The sequence below is a fragment of the Dufourea novaeangliae genome, unplaced genomic scaffold, assembly GCF_001272555.1.
Source record: "Dufourea novaeangliae isolate 0120121106 unplaced genomic scaffold, ASM127255v1 scaffold2, whole genome shotgun sequence".
Classification (NCBI taxonomy): domain Eukaryota; kingdom Metazoa; phylum Arthropoda; class Insecta; order Hymenoptera; family Halictidae; genus Dufourea; species Dufourea novaeangliae.
Window position 1 is genome coordinate 1,475,492 of NW_015373882.1, and position 17,140 is coordinate 1,492,631.

The 17,140-nt window shown below is 33.0% G+C and overlaps 3 protein-coding genes across 5 annotated transcripts; 1 reads left to right on the top strand and 2 right to left on the bottom strand.

The window, feature by feature from the left end:
• Window positions 1-2,244: 2,244 nt before the first annotated feature.
• Window positions 2,245-5,562, bottom strand: LOC107188062. Its single transcript, XM_015576335.1, has 9 exons — window positions 5,285-5,562; window positions 4,994-5,212; window positions 4,739-4,925; window positions 4,460-4,680; window positions 4,027-4,155; window positions 3,609-3,945; window positions 3,308-3,537; window positions 2,577-2,745; window positions 2,245-2,504 (listed from the first exon to the last, which is right to left on the bottom strand). Exons 1-9 carry the CDS (start codon window positions 5,464-5,466, stop codon window positions 2,361-2,363), a joined length of 1,818 nt encoding a protein of 605 aa, XP_015431821.1. The 5' UTR covers window positions 5,467-5,562; the 3' UTR covers window positions 2,245-2,360.
• Window positions 5,563-6,438: 876 nt separating this feature from the next.
• On the top strand, window positions 6,439-12,108 carry LOC107188652 (DNA-directed RNA polymerase I subunit RPA2). The gene is made up of 16 exons (XM_015577017.1): window positions 6,439-6,582; window positions 6,670-7,002; window positions 7,791-8,030; window positions 8,103-8,425; window positions 8,491-8,750; window positions 8,833-9,075; window positions 9,461-9,738; window positions 9,808-10,005; window positions 10,073-10,180; window positions 10,250-10,426; window positions 10,503-10,717; window positions 10,792-10,930; window positions 11,005-11,161; window positions 11,238-11,491; window positions 11,594-11,758; window positions 11,833-12,108. Exons 1-16 carry the CDS (start codon window positions 6,481-6,483, stop codon window positions 12,040-12,042), a joined length of 3,402 nt encoding a protein of 1,133 aa, XP_015432503.1. The 5' UTR covers window positions 6,439-6,480; the 3' UTR covers window positions 12,043-12,108.
• On the bottom strand, window positions 11,923-15,598 carry LOC107188457 (V-type proton ATPase subunit H). Of its 3 annotated transcripts, XR_001516223.1 has the most exons (11): window positions 15,429-15,598; window positions 15,187-15,268; window positions 14,872-15,061; window positions 14,574-14,792; window positions 14,006-14,101; window positions 13,425-13,630; window positions 13,259-13,343; window positions 12,787-13,193; window positions 12,594-12,707; window positions 12,349-12,514; window positions 11,923-12,002 (listed from the first exon to the last, which is right to left on the bottom strand). XR_001516223.1 is itself a non-coding variant. In XM_015576787.1 (10 exons), exons 1-10 carry the CDS (start codon window positions 15,484-15,486, stop codon window positions 12,421-12,423), a joined length of 1,551 nt encoding a protein of 516 aa, XP_015432273.1. In that variant the 5' UTR covers window positions 15,487-15,598; the 3' UTR covers window positions 12,070-12,420. The 3 variants fall into 3 exon arrangements, 2 of the variants coding, with proteins under 2 accessions (XP_015432273.1, XP_015432386.1); XM_015576787.1 differs by lacking the exon at window positions 11,923-12,002 and having other exon boundaries at window positions 12,070-12,514; XM_015576900.1 differs by lacking the exons at window positions 11,923-12,002; window positions 14,006-14,101 and having other exon boundaries at window positions 12,070-12,514.
• Window positions 15,599-17,140: the final 1,542 nt, after the last annotated feature.

The window sequence follows — 17,140 nt, forward strand, 5'->3', positions numbered from 1 at the left end:
TCTTCGGGGGAAATTTCTTCCCAGGATAATATGTTATTGCTTGGCGAAGTTCTTTATTCTGTGATTTTTTTTCACGTACCAGTTTTTTTAGTTTTGTCCACAAATTCTCGATGGGATTGATATCTGAACGATTCGCCAGCCATTTCATAGTTTTGATGCGATTATTGCGTAACTATATAACAACTTTGCTGCGGTGACAGCTAGCATTATCGGCTTGAAAAATAAAATTAGACGAATCTTGAAGCCAGTTTTCAATGCTAGGAATTAAAAAAGTGTCTAAATCGCGAATATATACTTATCTGAATTCATATTTTGGTACAGAATATATAATTTGCCTACTCTTTTCTCATTAATACAACTCCAGATCATATATGATTGTGGATATTTTTGTCTAAAATTTAAAGAATTTTTATAAAACTGAAAATGATGATCTTTGATCATCTGCTGTTACGATGCATATGCGTGACATGCACGCTCTTTATGTACTATACACCATTGTAAACGCTCTCTTTTATGTCTTTTTGTACGATATGGTTTCTCATTTAACATTTCTCATTTTCACATCTCATTTAAACGATTTGTAACCGCACGGTCAGAAACCTTTTTTAGCCCATTGCCGATTTATTTCTCTCGGAGTTGTCTCATATTTTTTTTAAGTCACTAACTGTACTTTGACTGCATCCTACGATTTGCGCAACTCTTCTTTGGCTATTTTCTTCCTTCAAAAGCTCGATTATTCTTAACTTTATATCATTCGAATACACTTTGCGTGGTGGCATATTGAACTTTTCGTTTGCTTGTGTACTGAATAAAATTGTACGACTAATTAACTGACTCAGAAAAACTGAACTACTTTTTGCATTTCTGTGGTCTCCTCTCGTGTTTATACTTATAATCTACCCTTCACATACTTAAGAACGTACCTACTTATTCTAACCATGATCAGAAACTTTTTCGAGGATTTCTCCTGAGCGGAAACTTTTTTCTACGTAACATTTCTTATCGTGTTTCTTTTTCATAATAAATGGAGGTTTGTAATTTTATCGTTATTTACTTCGTATTAACCTTCTTTTAATTTCCCATCACTTCTACCTTAATATGATAGCATTTTATAGTCCTAAAGTAATGAATATTCTCAGTGAATTTCGTATTAATGCGCGTGATCGGAAACTTTTTGCTAGGGCTTGTATTTACCCGACTGCCAAGAACGCCGTCCGAGCTAAACCGCTGGACGAAGTTTTCGACCGTGGAATCGAATCCCGCATTTAGTATGTATGTTCTTTTTATTACATGCATTATATGTTTTTTTCATTTTTAACTAAACGACAATGAACATTCACAGAAAAACGTCGAATAATCGGTTTTTAATTTTTGCAACTACAACGCACCTTACCAACAAATTTGCGAAAACTGGAGGACAATACTTATGATTAGCCTGCGGTTTTTATGCAAATATCACTTTTTCAAGATTTATTTACGGCATACAGACATAAGCAGATATTTCTTTACTGGGTCAAAGGTTCTATCAATTCTTACATAAAATGAAAATCAGACTAAAATTGATTAGACTTCTTGCTATGCTGAATTTCAGACAATTGGAAAAGCTATAACTGCATAAAATCCGCAGTCTATTTATGATAATATGTTATTACTGTTAAAAAATAAATCTAGTTACTCTAAAACTTCAATAGGAAATCCGGATTTATCAACAATTTTTAGCGTTCTTAATTTTTTAAGACTAGCATTTTCAATCAAAAGATCAGAAAAACATTTCTACACGTTTCCCGGTAACTACAATGTAATATGATTTTTGAAAGAAGTTTTGCATACGATTAAACCGGAAAATAAAGGAAAAACGGATAATCTCGGTTTTCTCTGTTACTAACCTCCTAGTCGAGATAGAAGGTTAAAAATTGGTATAAAATTGTTTTTTTCTCAGTATGCTGACAAATGGTCCATCGCCAGTCTAATTAGATCTAAAGGCACTTTTGACCTCCTTATCCGGCTACATATATCCTTTGTAATAAATGCTGAGACACTTCGTTTTTATACGATAGAGTTGATATTTTGTTCTTAGAATCCAAGTATCCCTATGTCATCGTTAAACATTTTATCGCTATATGTATGTGTATACTTAATTTGTTATGAAAATTGAATTTCATTCAATATAATAAGAAAGTGGGATATTTTTAGTAGAAATAATAGGATAATCCAGGTGTGAATAATACATAGAAATGTCTTAAATATACAGTTATATTTAGCCTATTAGCGGTGATTTCAACGCTCGCATAGAACGTCTATACCTCAGAATCGTTTTCACTACTTCTTAATACTCACATTATTGTTTCGGAAATCGTGTCTTATTCGGTTTCGAATACATTTTCAAAAGAAGATTTATTTGACATTAGTTTGGCCTCTTTATATTTCCTTATTAACGTGTCTGGATCAACTAAAAATCGTTGCCACAGTACATTTCTTTCTAGTTCAAAACCTATGCGAGTCTTCTGTAATAAAGGATGATATCAATTATTGTATCAGAAATAATGCTTTTTACACATTCGTGTCTATAAATTTACCATTTGTTTCTTCATTTGATTTCTCATTTTGGTTAAGTCCGTGTGTATGTTCTGCAATTGCTCGGACATTTCTTTGTAACTCGTTTCAATTTCATAGGAACCTGATTTGAAAGTGTAAGTTGGTCCCTTCTGACTTTCACTCGCAAGTTTCTCACTTATTTCGTTTCCCCTAAACGATAAAACTGCAATAGTAACCATGAAACTACAATACTGATCATGTTGTACAGAGAAACGAAAAAAGAAACACCTCAAAATCCCTATTAAATTTAAAAATAATGTTTTTTAAATAGCACAGTATACTTTTGATCTCACAGTGTTGTAGCTAACATCAAACAAATTCAGTGACATATAATAACATGACCGAATTACTTTCAACGTCAGCATTTTTATGGAAGGATATTTATAATCTAGTTACATGGAAACAAGAAAGAAAAAATCTTACCATTAGTATAATTTATATGCACACATTTTTTATAAATATTGTAATTCACCATAATCGAAAGGTCATGATCACACAATGTTATTAAACTTGTTTTGATACCACTTACAATACTATGAAGTCAGAAATATAAGTAGTAGGCGATTTAAGAAACAAAAAAGGAGCCAACAATCGTCAAATGATCTTAAAAATGACATACTCAATTAGTACAATTTTTCCTTTCCAAGACATATAGGTCGTTTGTTTCTCATGATTCACCATGTATTCCCTTTTATGAACATACAATACTTACAACATTTTCAATTTATCAATTCTAGAATTTGGATGTGTTTCTATTATGAATTGTTTCTTGACCCTGTTTTCATCTATGAGTTCGTTATATCTATCTAATGCAGAATCAAATTGATGTGCATTGTCGTCATTGTACAGCATAGAAACTAAAATCTTGTTGAACGAGTTATGTGTGTTTGGAGAAGATGACATAAGCGTAAAATACTCTTGCTGTTGCTGCTGCATACTTTCCTACATAAAAACCAGATTTTCAGCGATAAACTTCCATGAACTAATACTGTCTTTTGTTCTCGATTACTTACACATCTGGCCGAGGACAGCGAATATTCTGATGTCAGATAGTGATGACTATCAGCCACAAATTCAGAAATATCTCGAAGTCGGGAAAACTGTATCTGCATTAGGATACATAATAAGTCAGCATGAACATGCCCATGCTCACGCGCTAAAAATAACAAGTTCTTAAGCTCTTCCAATCGTACTTTTCTTTGTTTGAGTTTCGAACAAGCATCCTGTTTTAAAACTTTTTTCATTTCTAATTCTGCAAACTGTTGTGTAATGTCTGTCAACTGACGTTCTTGTAGAGACACACTTTCTTCCAAAAAATCTCTCTTTGAAGTTAATTTTGAAATTTCTGTCCTAATTTAACCATGCAAAATTAATATTTATATACAGTGGACTTTTTATTAAAATTAATGATCGTTTACAGTACTTGATTACCTCAATTCAGAGACTTTAGGTACTTTTAAATTGCCAGCATTGTATATATCTTTCACATGTTCTAACATCGCTATGTATGACACTGCTCGTATTTTAGCTAGAATTTCTTCTACCTTTATATTAGTTAAGCTATATAATAAAATACAAATTATATGAAAACCAACATATATATTGAATATTTAACCCTTGTGTATGCAACCAGATACCCCAGTACCCAGGTATCCATTGCTAAATTTCTTTTCACAATTTTTTATGTTCTTGTCCAGAACAGCATTTGGTATATTACAGAAAGGGAGAACTAAGAGTTTTGGAACAGTATGAAAGTAAAATTATCTATGTTTATCTAATCTGTCATAATAGAAGTATTCCGATTGCTCAAATTTTGGTTGCCTACACAAGGGTTAATCTGTAATTACTATTAGAAATAAGTTACTTTGCTTTACACAATGTTAATTCCTGTAGCTTTTCATTGTCTATATGTATTTCTGGACAATCATTAATTAAGGAAACATAGTTTGAGTCTTTTTTGTCCCCTTCTTTGAAAATATCTCCAAATTGATTTTTTATATGAACACCTAAATAATGATTGTACAGTTCTAGGTTTTTACTGAAAAGTTCCAGTGGCATTTGGGTCCATACTAATGGTACTCCTTTCTATAAATAAAATGCTTGTATTACAATGATTCAGGAGAAGCTCAATTAAGATACCTACATTTTCAGCTGCATCTGCATACATATTTAACAGACACTCAACTTCTCTGTAAAACTCACGATTATTTGCATCAAAATCATTCAAAATTGCTAAACAATCTTCATACGTTTTATCTGCCGTAATACATTCTCTGTGCAGGTACTCCGATTCTTTTTCAATATTCTCATCGAGCTGTGTTTCTACCTCTCTGTAGGAAAATTTTGGTTAAACATATTAACACAAACACAAATGAAATATGTACAATAACTGTCATACTTTAAATTACTAATTCCATTTTGTATAACAAGAATAAAGTTTTCATCTTCCTTATATGCATCTTTAACTGTTTCATATTCGACAAACAAATCAGTTATATTTGTGTCATCAAAGGAAACGATTTTTAATAAATCAGGACATTTCTTGGTGGCTTCTTCTAATGCACAGTCCAATTCAGGACCTTCCAACCATTCATTGTTATTTTGTAATCTATTTTTTCTGGAACATTCAATAAAAGAAAAAGGTGTAATTTACAATTTATAAAACACCTGTAAAATAAAATGTTATTACATTTGTAGTTCTTCGTTAGAAAGAACATTTATGTAATTCACATTCTCGTTGAACCATTTTAAAAACGGTTGCGCCAGTGGTTGCTCACAAATTCTTTCGAATATCTCTGGTGAAATGCCATTTGAAAGTTCTGGACGTAAATTTAAAATTTTATCGTTAAGTGACTTGCTTGAGACACTCATTTTTCAGTAGAAATTTTCAAATTCATGCATTCGTTGGTAAATGCTGATAAATATGAACTGAACCCAACTGAACCAATTGTAAAGAACTTTAGCAGTTAGCACGTTAGCACAGCCGACTCTAGTACTAGTCGTGCTGAACAACGTGGCAACACTGCTCATGGCGGATTCGAGAGTCTTATTTTCAACAATAGAGTTTTGTGCTCAGTGTTATAATTAACGTTATTTTTTACATGAAACCATACTAATACACAGTATTTTTGATTAATTATGCATAAGGAATACATAAATATCATAACTATAGTAAGTAGACGTAATATAGATGTATACTAATATTTATAAATGTGGTATATATTTTGTGGACACTGAATAATTTGGTGTTGTGATGCATTATATTTAAAATATTTACAGTGGTTTCAAGAAAATATAAGTGTGAAGCATGATAAAACAATCTTTGAACCAAATTGAAGCATTTAAAAATTGATAAAGGTATGTATAAGCGATTTGTTTATCTTGAGTGAATTTTCTCACTGCGATCGTAAGTCCTTGATCTTTAAACAGAAAAACGTATTCAATATGATTTTACGATGAATTACATTACTAATTGTGTTTGTAAAAATCAGTAATTATTCCTTCACTTTATACGATATAACTCGAATTTTTGTTTTGATGTCGTTAATATAAAATATACAGATTATGTGTCGCGTGTAAAGAACTGTTAGGTTTCTCCATCCACCAATCAGAAACGATCACAAGAAATCACTAATCACTGTGAAAAATCACCGTGATTGAGAACGAACGTGATCGATCACGAGTGATTCACAAGTAGCAGTTCACGCCATCTCTAGTGCTAATATCTGATATAAGTCTAGGAAAGTTCAATTGCACTGTGCTTGCACTAAGTTGCTCTCCCTGTAAGCGCTGCTGACTGCTGCCGCGCTCCACTCCACGTGAGTTAAATGCATTTAGGCAAAGCACGTTTATGCATCATATTATTATATTTGAGTTACGTTTAATATGTTTACTGACAAATTTTTCACAGATACAAGAATGTTGATCGAACCGAAATTAACAAATACTTCGAAAAATTTCGGTAAACCGCCGGAAACACAGAATCCCGTAAATATTAAAATTTTAGTTACATAAAAATACAACTCTGTTTTTGTTTATGTACCATGTTTTCTGAAGTATTCTTATATATTTTAGTTGCTGCAAAATTTAGGTTCCCCGCATATAGATTCTTTCAATTACATGTTAGAAGATGGTCTGTCAGAGGCTGTTAGAGACAATCCTCTTGTTTATATTCATCTTCCAAATGAAGATAAAGTTGCTCTGTGGGTTGACGATGTGTCTATACATCAGCCTACCGTCCCTACAGGTACTATTGGAGTAAAGCATCATAAGATTTATCCCACAGAGTGTCGTCAGAGAGGATGTACTTACAGAGGAAAAATAACAGTTAGACTGGGTTGGTCTATCAATGGTAAAACTCAAGAAGCTCTCGAAAGAGATTTAGGAGAAATTCCAATTATGGTTAAAGTATGTAACATAACAATGTAAAGTTAATAGTTTATATAGACTGTCTTATATAAGTGTCATCAAGAAGTTTCTGGACTTTCCTTGGACTATACAAAAAATTGTGTTAGATAAATGTACGGGATGTCCCATTTCAATCTTCATTTGATTATCTACACAATTATTCGTTTTTTGCAAAAGTATTTCAAGTAGAACTTACTTTATTCTTGAGGAGGAAATCATTTGATAAAGACAATTTTTTTTAATAGGAACTGCTAAGATTTAAAGGTGATCTTTGTTCTTTTAAATGAAACTATACCTTCTTTTTCAGCTGGTTGTATAGTATGCAATAATTATGTTTACAACTATATATATGTTACACAGAAAACACAAATAACAAAAAATGAGTAGTAGGTGTGCAGTGTTGCGTTACACCTGTACCTTTGAATATTCAATTGTATCTCAAGCGAACACCTTGATATACAGTGACGTTGCACATCTTCCATTGACTTTTTACTTGTTACTTGTGCTTTTCTGTAACATGTATAATTAGACTTTTCATGATTCGTTTTAATAAAAAATGTTGAAAAAATGCTATATCTTCATTTAAAACAATACAGGTAACATCCGTACCTCCAAAAAAAATGCAGTTGAAGAAACTACGATTTACGAAAATTATACAGACTTAAATATAGTTGAGCTTTTGTCTAACACAATTTTTTGTAAAATTCAAGGAAAGTCCTGAAATTTTGTGGCAATACTTACGTGGGACACCTAGTATATGTATATCTAGTTTACATTTGATCCTGTAGTCCAATAGGTGTCATTTGAGTAAAATGAGTCCAAAGGAATTAGTTAGTCACGGCGAACATGAACAGGAATGGGGTGGATACTTTATAATTAAAGGACTCGAAAGACTTATCAGAATGCTTTTAATGACAAGGAGAAATTATCCTATAGCTATTAAGAGATCAGGATGGAAAGCTCGTGGAATACAATTTAGCGACCTTGGTCTACTTCTGAGAAGTGTACGAGACGATAACACTGCAACCGTATGTATTTTATACAGTAGAATATGCAATCTAATAGACTACATTATATTACTATAAAAATATGTTTTGCAGAACAATACATTGCACTACGTAACCGATGGATCTGCAAAATTAATGTTCACGCATAGGAAGATTCTATACTATGTTCCACTAATCTTGATGTTGAAATGTTTGGTAGTTGTCTCGGATATTTTTATTTATAATGCGTTGACAGCTGGTTGCGAAGACGATCTTTATTACAAAGGTTGTATTTTAAACATGCTCAGAGCTATACATGAACAAGATCTCCACAGCCATGAGGAATGCAAGGCTTATATAGGCAGAATGTTCAGAATAAAATTTTTTGAATTGCCTCAAGATGCTACTGATACAGATGTTTGTGATTTCATTATTAAGTGAGTTAAATTAATTTGTTACTATGCTCATGTATTATTCTGTGTTTAATCGGCATTATTTTCAGGCATTGTATAGCAATACATCTTGATGATCCATTAGATAAATTTTATTTACTTGTTTTCATGACAAAAAAGCTGTTCGCTCTTGCGAACAATAAGTGCGCCGTTGAGGGAGCTGATGCTGTAATGATGCAAGAATGCCTACTTGGTGGGCATCTGTATTTACAAGTTTTGAAAGAAAAATTATATACTTGGTTAACAGGTCTAAAAATGGGTATTTTAAAGCGTGCGAGAAGTGCGGGTAACAGGTATACTTTAAGCGTACGTAAGTATTTAAACAACTATATAATCTTCAACCTTTAGTAGTTTATGCTTAAAAGTAATTTATTTTTTTTGCATCAATACAGAGGAAATGTTAAATGTAATGAAACACACAAGCTCGCTTGAATCGCAAATGGAAAATTTCTTGGCAACTGGAAATTTAAGGTCGCCAACTGGTTTAGGTCTTATGCAAAATTCTGGTCTTACAATAGTTGCCGAAAATATTAATAGAATGCGTTACATGAGCCATTTTCGTGCGATCCATAGAGGTTCTTTCTTCCAAGAAATGAGGACCACTGAAGCTAGACAATTATTGCCAGATGCATGGGGTAAGTTTATTACAATCAAGAAATTATTGTGATATTAACACGTTTTGCATCTAGTGGGCCCTCAACGGATTACGATAAACTTTTCGTTATTACAAACTTATAAACATCATACAGTGTACACAATAAACGTATTTGTAGTATGTTCTGCTAAAAACTATCAATAACCCATGTGGTACAAACAGAAAATTTTTTGTGAATTGTGTATAAAATTTTATGTATGTTTTAAAGTTCATATAATTACGTATACTTATAGCTATAGACAGTATTGAAGTATGAATAGCAAATACAGTATTGAACAAAGAATATGAAATAGCCAAAATGACCCAGCATTCACTGTACGAGGGTTAATAGGGGATGTAGTTACTAATAGTTTATTCGATCGTAGGCTTTATCTGCCCTGTGCATACACCCGATGGTGCACCTTGTGGGCTTTTGAATCATTTAACGATGAATTGCATCATTACAAAACACCCAAAACCAAAGTTGAAAAACAATATTGCTATAATGCTAATGGATCTTGGAATGATCCCCTTATCTATCGCTGACAATTGGAAGAATTCGTATGTTGTGATATTGGACGGAAAATTAATTGGTTTAATAGATGACAATATAGTTGCTAGAGTGACTGACAAGTTGAGATTACTTAAAATAAAAGGGCAAGAAGTAATGTCACAAATTTTATGCGATAGAACGATTAATTTAGGTTAACTTTATTGGGTTACACATTTTTAGATTCCATCTACAATGGAAATTGCTCTAGTACCAAAGAAGACTGTATCAGCCCAATATCCAGGATTATATTTATTCACATGTGCAGCTCGCATGATGAGACCAGTGATGAATTTGGCTGCTAAAAAGATAGAATATATAGGCACATTCGAACAAATTTATTTAGATATTTGTGTCACACCCGAGGAGGCTTATGAAGGAGTAATAAATGTTTTTTTTATATCATCTTATATTATCTACTGAATTTTCATTCACTTTGTCTTTACAGTTAACATCACATCAAGAATTATCAAAAACAGCTTTTCTAAGTAATTTAGCAAGTCTTATTCCAATGCCAGACTGTAATCAAAGTCCAAGAAATATGTATCAATGTCAAGTGAGACTTTTTACGAACTCTTATTCTTACTTAATGAATTTGCAGATACTTAATTGTATTATTTTGTAGATGGGTAAACAAACGATGGGCACTCCATGTCATATATGGCAGTTACAATCTGAAACTAAATTGTACAGACTCCAAACACCTACAACACCACTTTTTCGCCCTGTCCATCACGACAAGATCAATCTTGACGATTTCGCCATGGGTACTAATGCAATAGTTGCTGTTGTTTCGTATACAGTGAGTATAGGAAAAAAATATTTTTGAATATGCAATTTATATTCAATATTTTATAATATACCGTGTAAATCTTTAGGGATACGATATGGAAGATGCGATGATTATAAATAAAGCCGCATATGATAGGGGCTTTGCTCACGGGACAATTTATAAATCGGAATTTGTAGACTTGAAAGATCAAAAAAGTTATTTTGCTCGTAATCCAGATAAACCTGAGCTTGCAGAAAAATTGGATACTGATGGTCTCCCTATACCTGGTATTACTATTTCTGAGGGCGATGTTTATTACTGGTAGGTTATTGGTACAGTCAATGTTTCTTGCAGTGTTAAGCAAGACTCTATGTAAGATGAATTTACTTTAACAGTTACTACGACGCAGATCAGTCAACATATGTTACCGGTAAATATCATGGGAAAGAAGACGCTCGTGTTGATACTGTAAAACTCTGTGGCACATTGCACAGTCATATTCCACGCAGAGCTTGCATTACTTTTCGCATATCAGTGAGTGGAATATCAATTTGTGTAGTACAAATTAATACGTGCTGTCGATACTGATCAATTTCTCCACATTTTAGCGTAACCCAAGCGTTGGAGACAAATTTGCCTCGAGGGCAGGACAAAAAGGTATCTGTTCACAAAAATGGCCGGCGGAGGATTTGCCATTTACAGAAACTGGTTTAATCCCTGATATTGTGTTCAATCCCCATGGTTTTCCAAGTCGTATGACAATAGGTGAAGTCAATTTTCTTTTAAAATGTGTATTTCTATGTACAGAAATATTGAAATTATAATCTATGTATATTTATAGCTATGATGATCGAACTGATGGCAGGAAAATCGGCAGCCATACATGGATTAGTACACGATGCAACGTCTTTTAGGTTTAACGAAAATGAAACGGCTGTTGAATATTTTGGAAAATTGTTGGAACGTGGTGGTTATAATTATTACGGAACCGAAAGGATGTATTCGGGAATAGATGGAAGAGAAATGACCGCCGATATTTTCTTTGGAGTTGTACATTATCAACGATTGCGGCACATGGTTTCGGATAAGTGGCAAGTCAGTAAATATTAAATTTCTGATATCATTCCAAGAATTGTTATTGGTAATACACTACTTATATGTAGGTAGTAGTTATTATTGTCAATGCATCACTTACAGGTTAGAAGTACTGGACCGATAGATGTTTTAACAAGGCAACCTATAAAAGGTAGACGAAGAGGTGGAGGTGTTCGATTCGGAGAAATGGAAAGAGATTCGTTAATATCCCACGGCTGTTCGTTTTTGCTTCAAGATCGTCTATTTCATTGTTCAGACAAGACTACTGTACGCTTAACATTTTTTTTAATTTTCTGCCCCATCAATAGAAAATTTAATTCCTGGTACTATTGCTGTTACAGACTTTAGTTTGTCGAAAGTGTGGAACATTGCTGGGCCCAGTAACGGAGACAGCTATTAGCGTGTCAGGAGTAGGGAACAGAACAAGATGCCGTCTTTGTGGCGACGATGATTCCGTAAGGGAAGTTGATATACCATACATCTTTCGATATCTCGTAACACAATTGACATCCTGTAATATTAACGTGAAACTATCATTTGCAGAGAAATGAATGAAAATTCGAATGTACGTACTTTTGTACCATCTTCTAGTAATAATAATACTTTATTTTTCTTAACATTCCATTAAACATCTTAATTACAAATCCCATTAATATCACTCTATAAACATGCTCGTCTTATTATCGGGACGTCGCTTTTTTTTAATACATTTGCCGATAGAGTATAATTCTTTGTATCTACAAGCAACTATGTCGAAATTCAAAGGAATGTAGTTTTCAATCGAATTTTACTTTCGCACATTTACTACACCGGTTTTTACACGCAATAAAAGTATATTATACGAGTGAGATACATACGGAAGATAAATTGTACGGATTTCAAGAGAAACTTGCAACTGTAAAGGTGTAACAGTATAATTACTGCTCTACTTAAGCTTTTGCTGGTACTTGCGCGCCAGTTTTTGACCCTGGAGCACCTGACGTTCCTGTTTGCTCTTTTTCTAATTGTTTTCCTAAGTATTCCCTACGAATTAAATGCCCACCAGTTTAGTAACATTTAAGTATTATAAGTATCTGATATCATATACGCAGTAATTATATACCAATTGTGCACCATAAGCTTTTGAACAGCAAGAAGAGCTTCATATCTCACATTCGGATCTTCATGTCCAAGGAGTTGCATCACTCGTTGCTTACCTCCAAGTTGCTCGATTATACTGGAAGCATTGTAGACATTTAATAAGTAAAATGTTCGGAGAATCGGCTATAGAATGCAAAAATTTCTTTAAAACATACTGTTTGCCGCGTGGATAGTGTCTTACGTATTCTCCAATATCAAAGCTAGCTACGCTGAGAACAAGAGGGTCTTTATTAGACCCCAACAAGTGGACTAAAATACGCAGCAATTCGTAATTCTTCTCATTAAGTCGGCTGGCGTTCTCCCGCCAGAATTTGCCAGATTTATGAACGGGAGACCATTCAAGGCGTCCGGATTTTACTTCGGTCGAATATTCGTCGAAGGAACTTAAATCCTGAACAGATGCTTGCAATTTGTCGTTTAAGAATTCGATATCACCGGTGATATCTTCATCATCGAACTTACGTTGTCCCAAAATGGAAAGTTGTTTCAATACTTTGCACTGTACCATGGCGATGCAATGTTCTTTAGCAACTTGTGCATCCGCTACTTTCTCAATAAGATTCTATATGTAATATAGATAATAAATAAGTACAATACAAATCGAATATTTACAGTATACAAACTTACCCTAAATACTGCTAAAATAATACGAGTTACTTTCTCTTTCACAGAATCACTTATTATATCAGCCAAGATAGGTATTACATTGAATCTAAAATGCAAAGTATTATTGTTACAATGTTATAGAGGCAATAGTCATCTGTAAATGTGTGCTCTACAATGCCATACATACTTGTTCATTTTTTCTGCAAGTAATGGATTGAAAGTAAGTACCCATAAGCAAAATATAAGTTGATATTGCACTTGGAAGTTTACTCTGCCTGTTAAGACGCTAAGCAAAGTGGAAATTCCATCTACAGATACGAACGCAAAACGATATTCGTCTATACGAAGCATCATTTGCAGGCAACGTGCCACGGATTGAATGTATTCGTTATTCTGAATAAAAATGAAGAGACATGTATTATTTTAAGTCACACTTATTAAACAATCAAACAAGATGTTGAAATTATGTGTGCGCACAAAAGAAATGAAATAACAAAATCATTATCAATTCGAATTTTATGTACAGAATATCTTTTACCGTAAACTCTTTTTCTGAAATGTAAAACAAATAGTTAATATCCGTATATTAATTATCGTCTTACTGCAAATTTTATAATTTCATGTCCATTTAAGAAAATGTTTTACATGGAATATTACTTACTTGCATGATTGAGTTAAACTTTCTCTGTATTATATATGTATGTGTTATAATTAAATTTATATCGAAAGAATTTAGTTTTATTAACAATCAGTTATTATAAAACCAACCGGGTTCTGGTGTTCGTGTAGCTCATATGCCTCTTTGTCCACAGCGTTGCCTTGTTCTACTCCCACATGCAAGTCTGTGTCTTGAAGAGCCTCAAACTAAAACCCATGTGACTTGGTATATGCATTCGAATCTTAATTCAAGAACATTTCTATCTATTTTTTACCTTGGAAAAAGCAACATGGATCTGCTGCATGGTCAGTTGCAATATACCTAAGTTTCTGCACTGTGGTTAGTTGCATTTACAGTGTAATACTTTATCTGCAGTTTTATTTATACAACCGCACAATCGTGTATATGTAAAAGATATATGTTAAGTGAATGTACAATGAGACAGATAAGAATGCATATTTTTATGAGCTGTACTTTGAACTATGTTGTGTGAAATTTTATATTACAACTTAATAAATTTGATTGTTTATACAATGAGAACCCATCACCTAAATTGTGCACACACATAACTGTATTCTATAAAAATAAAAGCTAAGCAACAAATATAAAGCATGTAATAGAGAACTTATTTTTTTCTTTAGATTACAAAAGTTAATAAACATTTGTCTTTGGACTTACACTGAGTTTCAGTTGATCCTTGAGCCAGGTCAAGTAGAACTGAAGATCTGTTTTTTCCATTAAATCATGACTCCAACAAGCAAGCTTGGCAATAATACGAGAAGTCATGTTCATGATAAATCCATCCTGTCTATTCAGTAAATTTAAAAAAGGTCCCCATACTGATTCTCTTTTGCAATTAGAATGTTCTCTGAAGATTTCCACACGACTACGGTCTTCCTAATTGTAAAGACAACTATTCAGAAATATTTAAACAAAATAGATCACATATTTTGCTGTATTAAATAAAATTATATACCTGCAGCATATCATCAATCATAACAAGAATATATTGAATGGTCTGATCTCTTGAAACATGACCAAGTAAATTCAAGAAAGTCTTAGCAGCTTGATGTGGATTCTCTTTCAGCTTTGCCTCTCTTACACTAGCGTCGCTTGTATCGAAAGCAACTATAAAATCATGATCTTCCTTTGATATCATTTGAGACCTGTAAAATATGCGATACTTGTAGATGTATTCATGTATTCTCATGAAGTATTCTATAAAGTATTATATTATAAATTCTAGATAGTAAATTTGCCATAGTAGTCAAATTAATTTCAATATTCTTACCGTGAATATGACTCCCAAGTGATTCTTTGATTTCGAATATCAGCTGCCTGTTGTTGTAGAATACTTGTGGCTGCTAGCATATCTAAAAGATTTTAAGATATTATTACCATTACAATAGGTAGATAAAAAAAGTAAGAAAAATAAGAGCATAAGAATGCTTCTTTATCATATAAACATATTACACTTTTGGGAGGGGCAATGTCAAATTAACAGGGGACTGTTTCTTTTTTTAAATTGATTACCAATTTTCTCGTCTGGCAGAGCCGGTATCATCTCTTTAATATTTGCACGGTCCACCATTTTCGTTGTCGTCTTTTAAATTTCTCGATGTATTCCAATAAATCTCTGTCAAAAAATTAATTTCTGCTTCTCGACAAATTCGCACCTCCCTCAGCTGTTGGATCACAAGACCAACGTGTGACCAACTCCTGCCAAGTACATACCAAAAGTCTCTAGCAATAACGTTAACAGTGACATTTCAGGCTCCCAGTTAACCAGACCCACATAACAGTGAGATGCCTATGTTGCGTTCTCCTTAGGGAATTTTAAAGCTTCGTGGGAAATATGGCGTGAGCTAGCGCCTATGGGGCGCTTTTAATTGTGATTTTGAATTTAAGTATTCAATTAAATAACAATTTCAATTCAAACTGTTCACAATTCTTTAATTTTAATTTCAACACCTTTTTACACTTATGTAAATGAATTTACTTTTACAAATACTCTCTATGTTCGAGAACGCGTCTGGATAGTTGTAATGTCCAGAGATGAATGGCGGAAAAAAAGAAACAAGGAGCATCATCTCCTTGCCCAATTATAAAAACAAATACAATTTGTTTATTATCAAAATGTCTTAGATACCGACATCCAATCAGGAAATTATTAATTAATTAAAACGACTTCCTATTTGCCAATCCATTCCCTGTCATTTATCAACTGTCCAGTTTGCGAGTGTTTAACATCTTAGCATTGGTTTGCATATTAGGAGAGGGAGATAAAGAGAAATTATTCAAACATAAATAACTTGAAATCTATCCTTTTGGATGAGTAACTACTGATTTCAAATCGTTTCCTACATGTGCCACTTCACCTTTCTCCCATCTCCTATTACATTTCTTTCAAACTTCGCGCTTTCAACACTCGCATATCGATAACCCTAAATATCGCTTGAACTAAAGACACTACTAAGTAACACCTAAAAGCAGTAAAAGGTGCTTTTTAGGTGTCCCATAAAAAATACAGATATCTGTAATCCTGTTTGAACAAATATCTGTTCGGCTGCCGAATAAATATCGAAGGTACATCTTTTCGGCATCTTTTAGTTATCTCGTAGATGTCAATTAGATATCTGCTTCAGATATTGGAAAGATAACTCTATGGTATCTGTCTAAACTGGTCTAAATAATTCTAAAATAACTAGTTGCATCGAAAGGATATCGCAAAGAATATTTTTTAGGAATCATGAACGACAACATTCAGATATCCTTAGGTTATCGTTTTGTTATGTTATTGTGAAAGGAAATGGAAATGGGAATAGTAAATTTGCAAAAACAATTTTAAATAAATATCCCAGTCAGCCAGACCTGCTCTAAACATATACTACTAGATTCTGCTGTAGACCTGATGTGCAGATTAGAGATGACGTAAACTGCTACTTGTGAATCACTCGCAATCACTCGTGATTCGATCACGTTCGTTCCCAATCACGGTGATTTTTCACAGTGATTCGTGATTTCTCGTGATCGTTTCTAATTGGTGGAGGAACTTAACAGTTCTTTAGACACGTCACATAATCTGTATATTTTATATTAACGACATCAAAACAAAAATTCGAGTTATATCGTATAAAGTGAAGGAATAATTAGAAACAATGAAGAATAATGAATAAATTAATAATTATAAATTATAATCTACATGTTACCTAGCAAATCATTCTTTTAGAATTTCATGTTTTTTC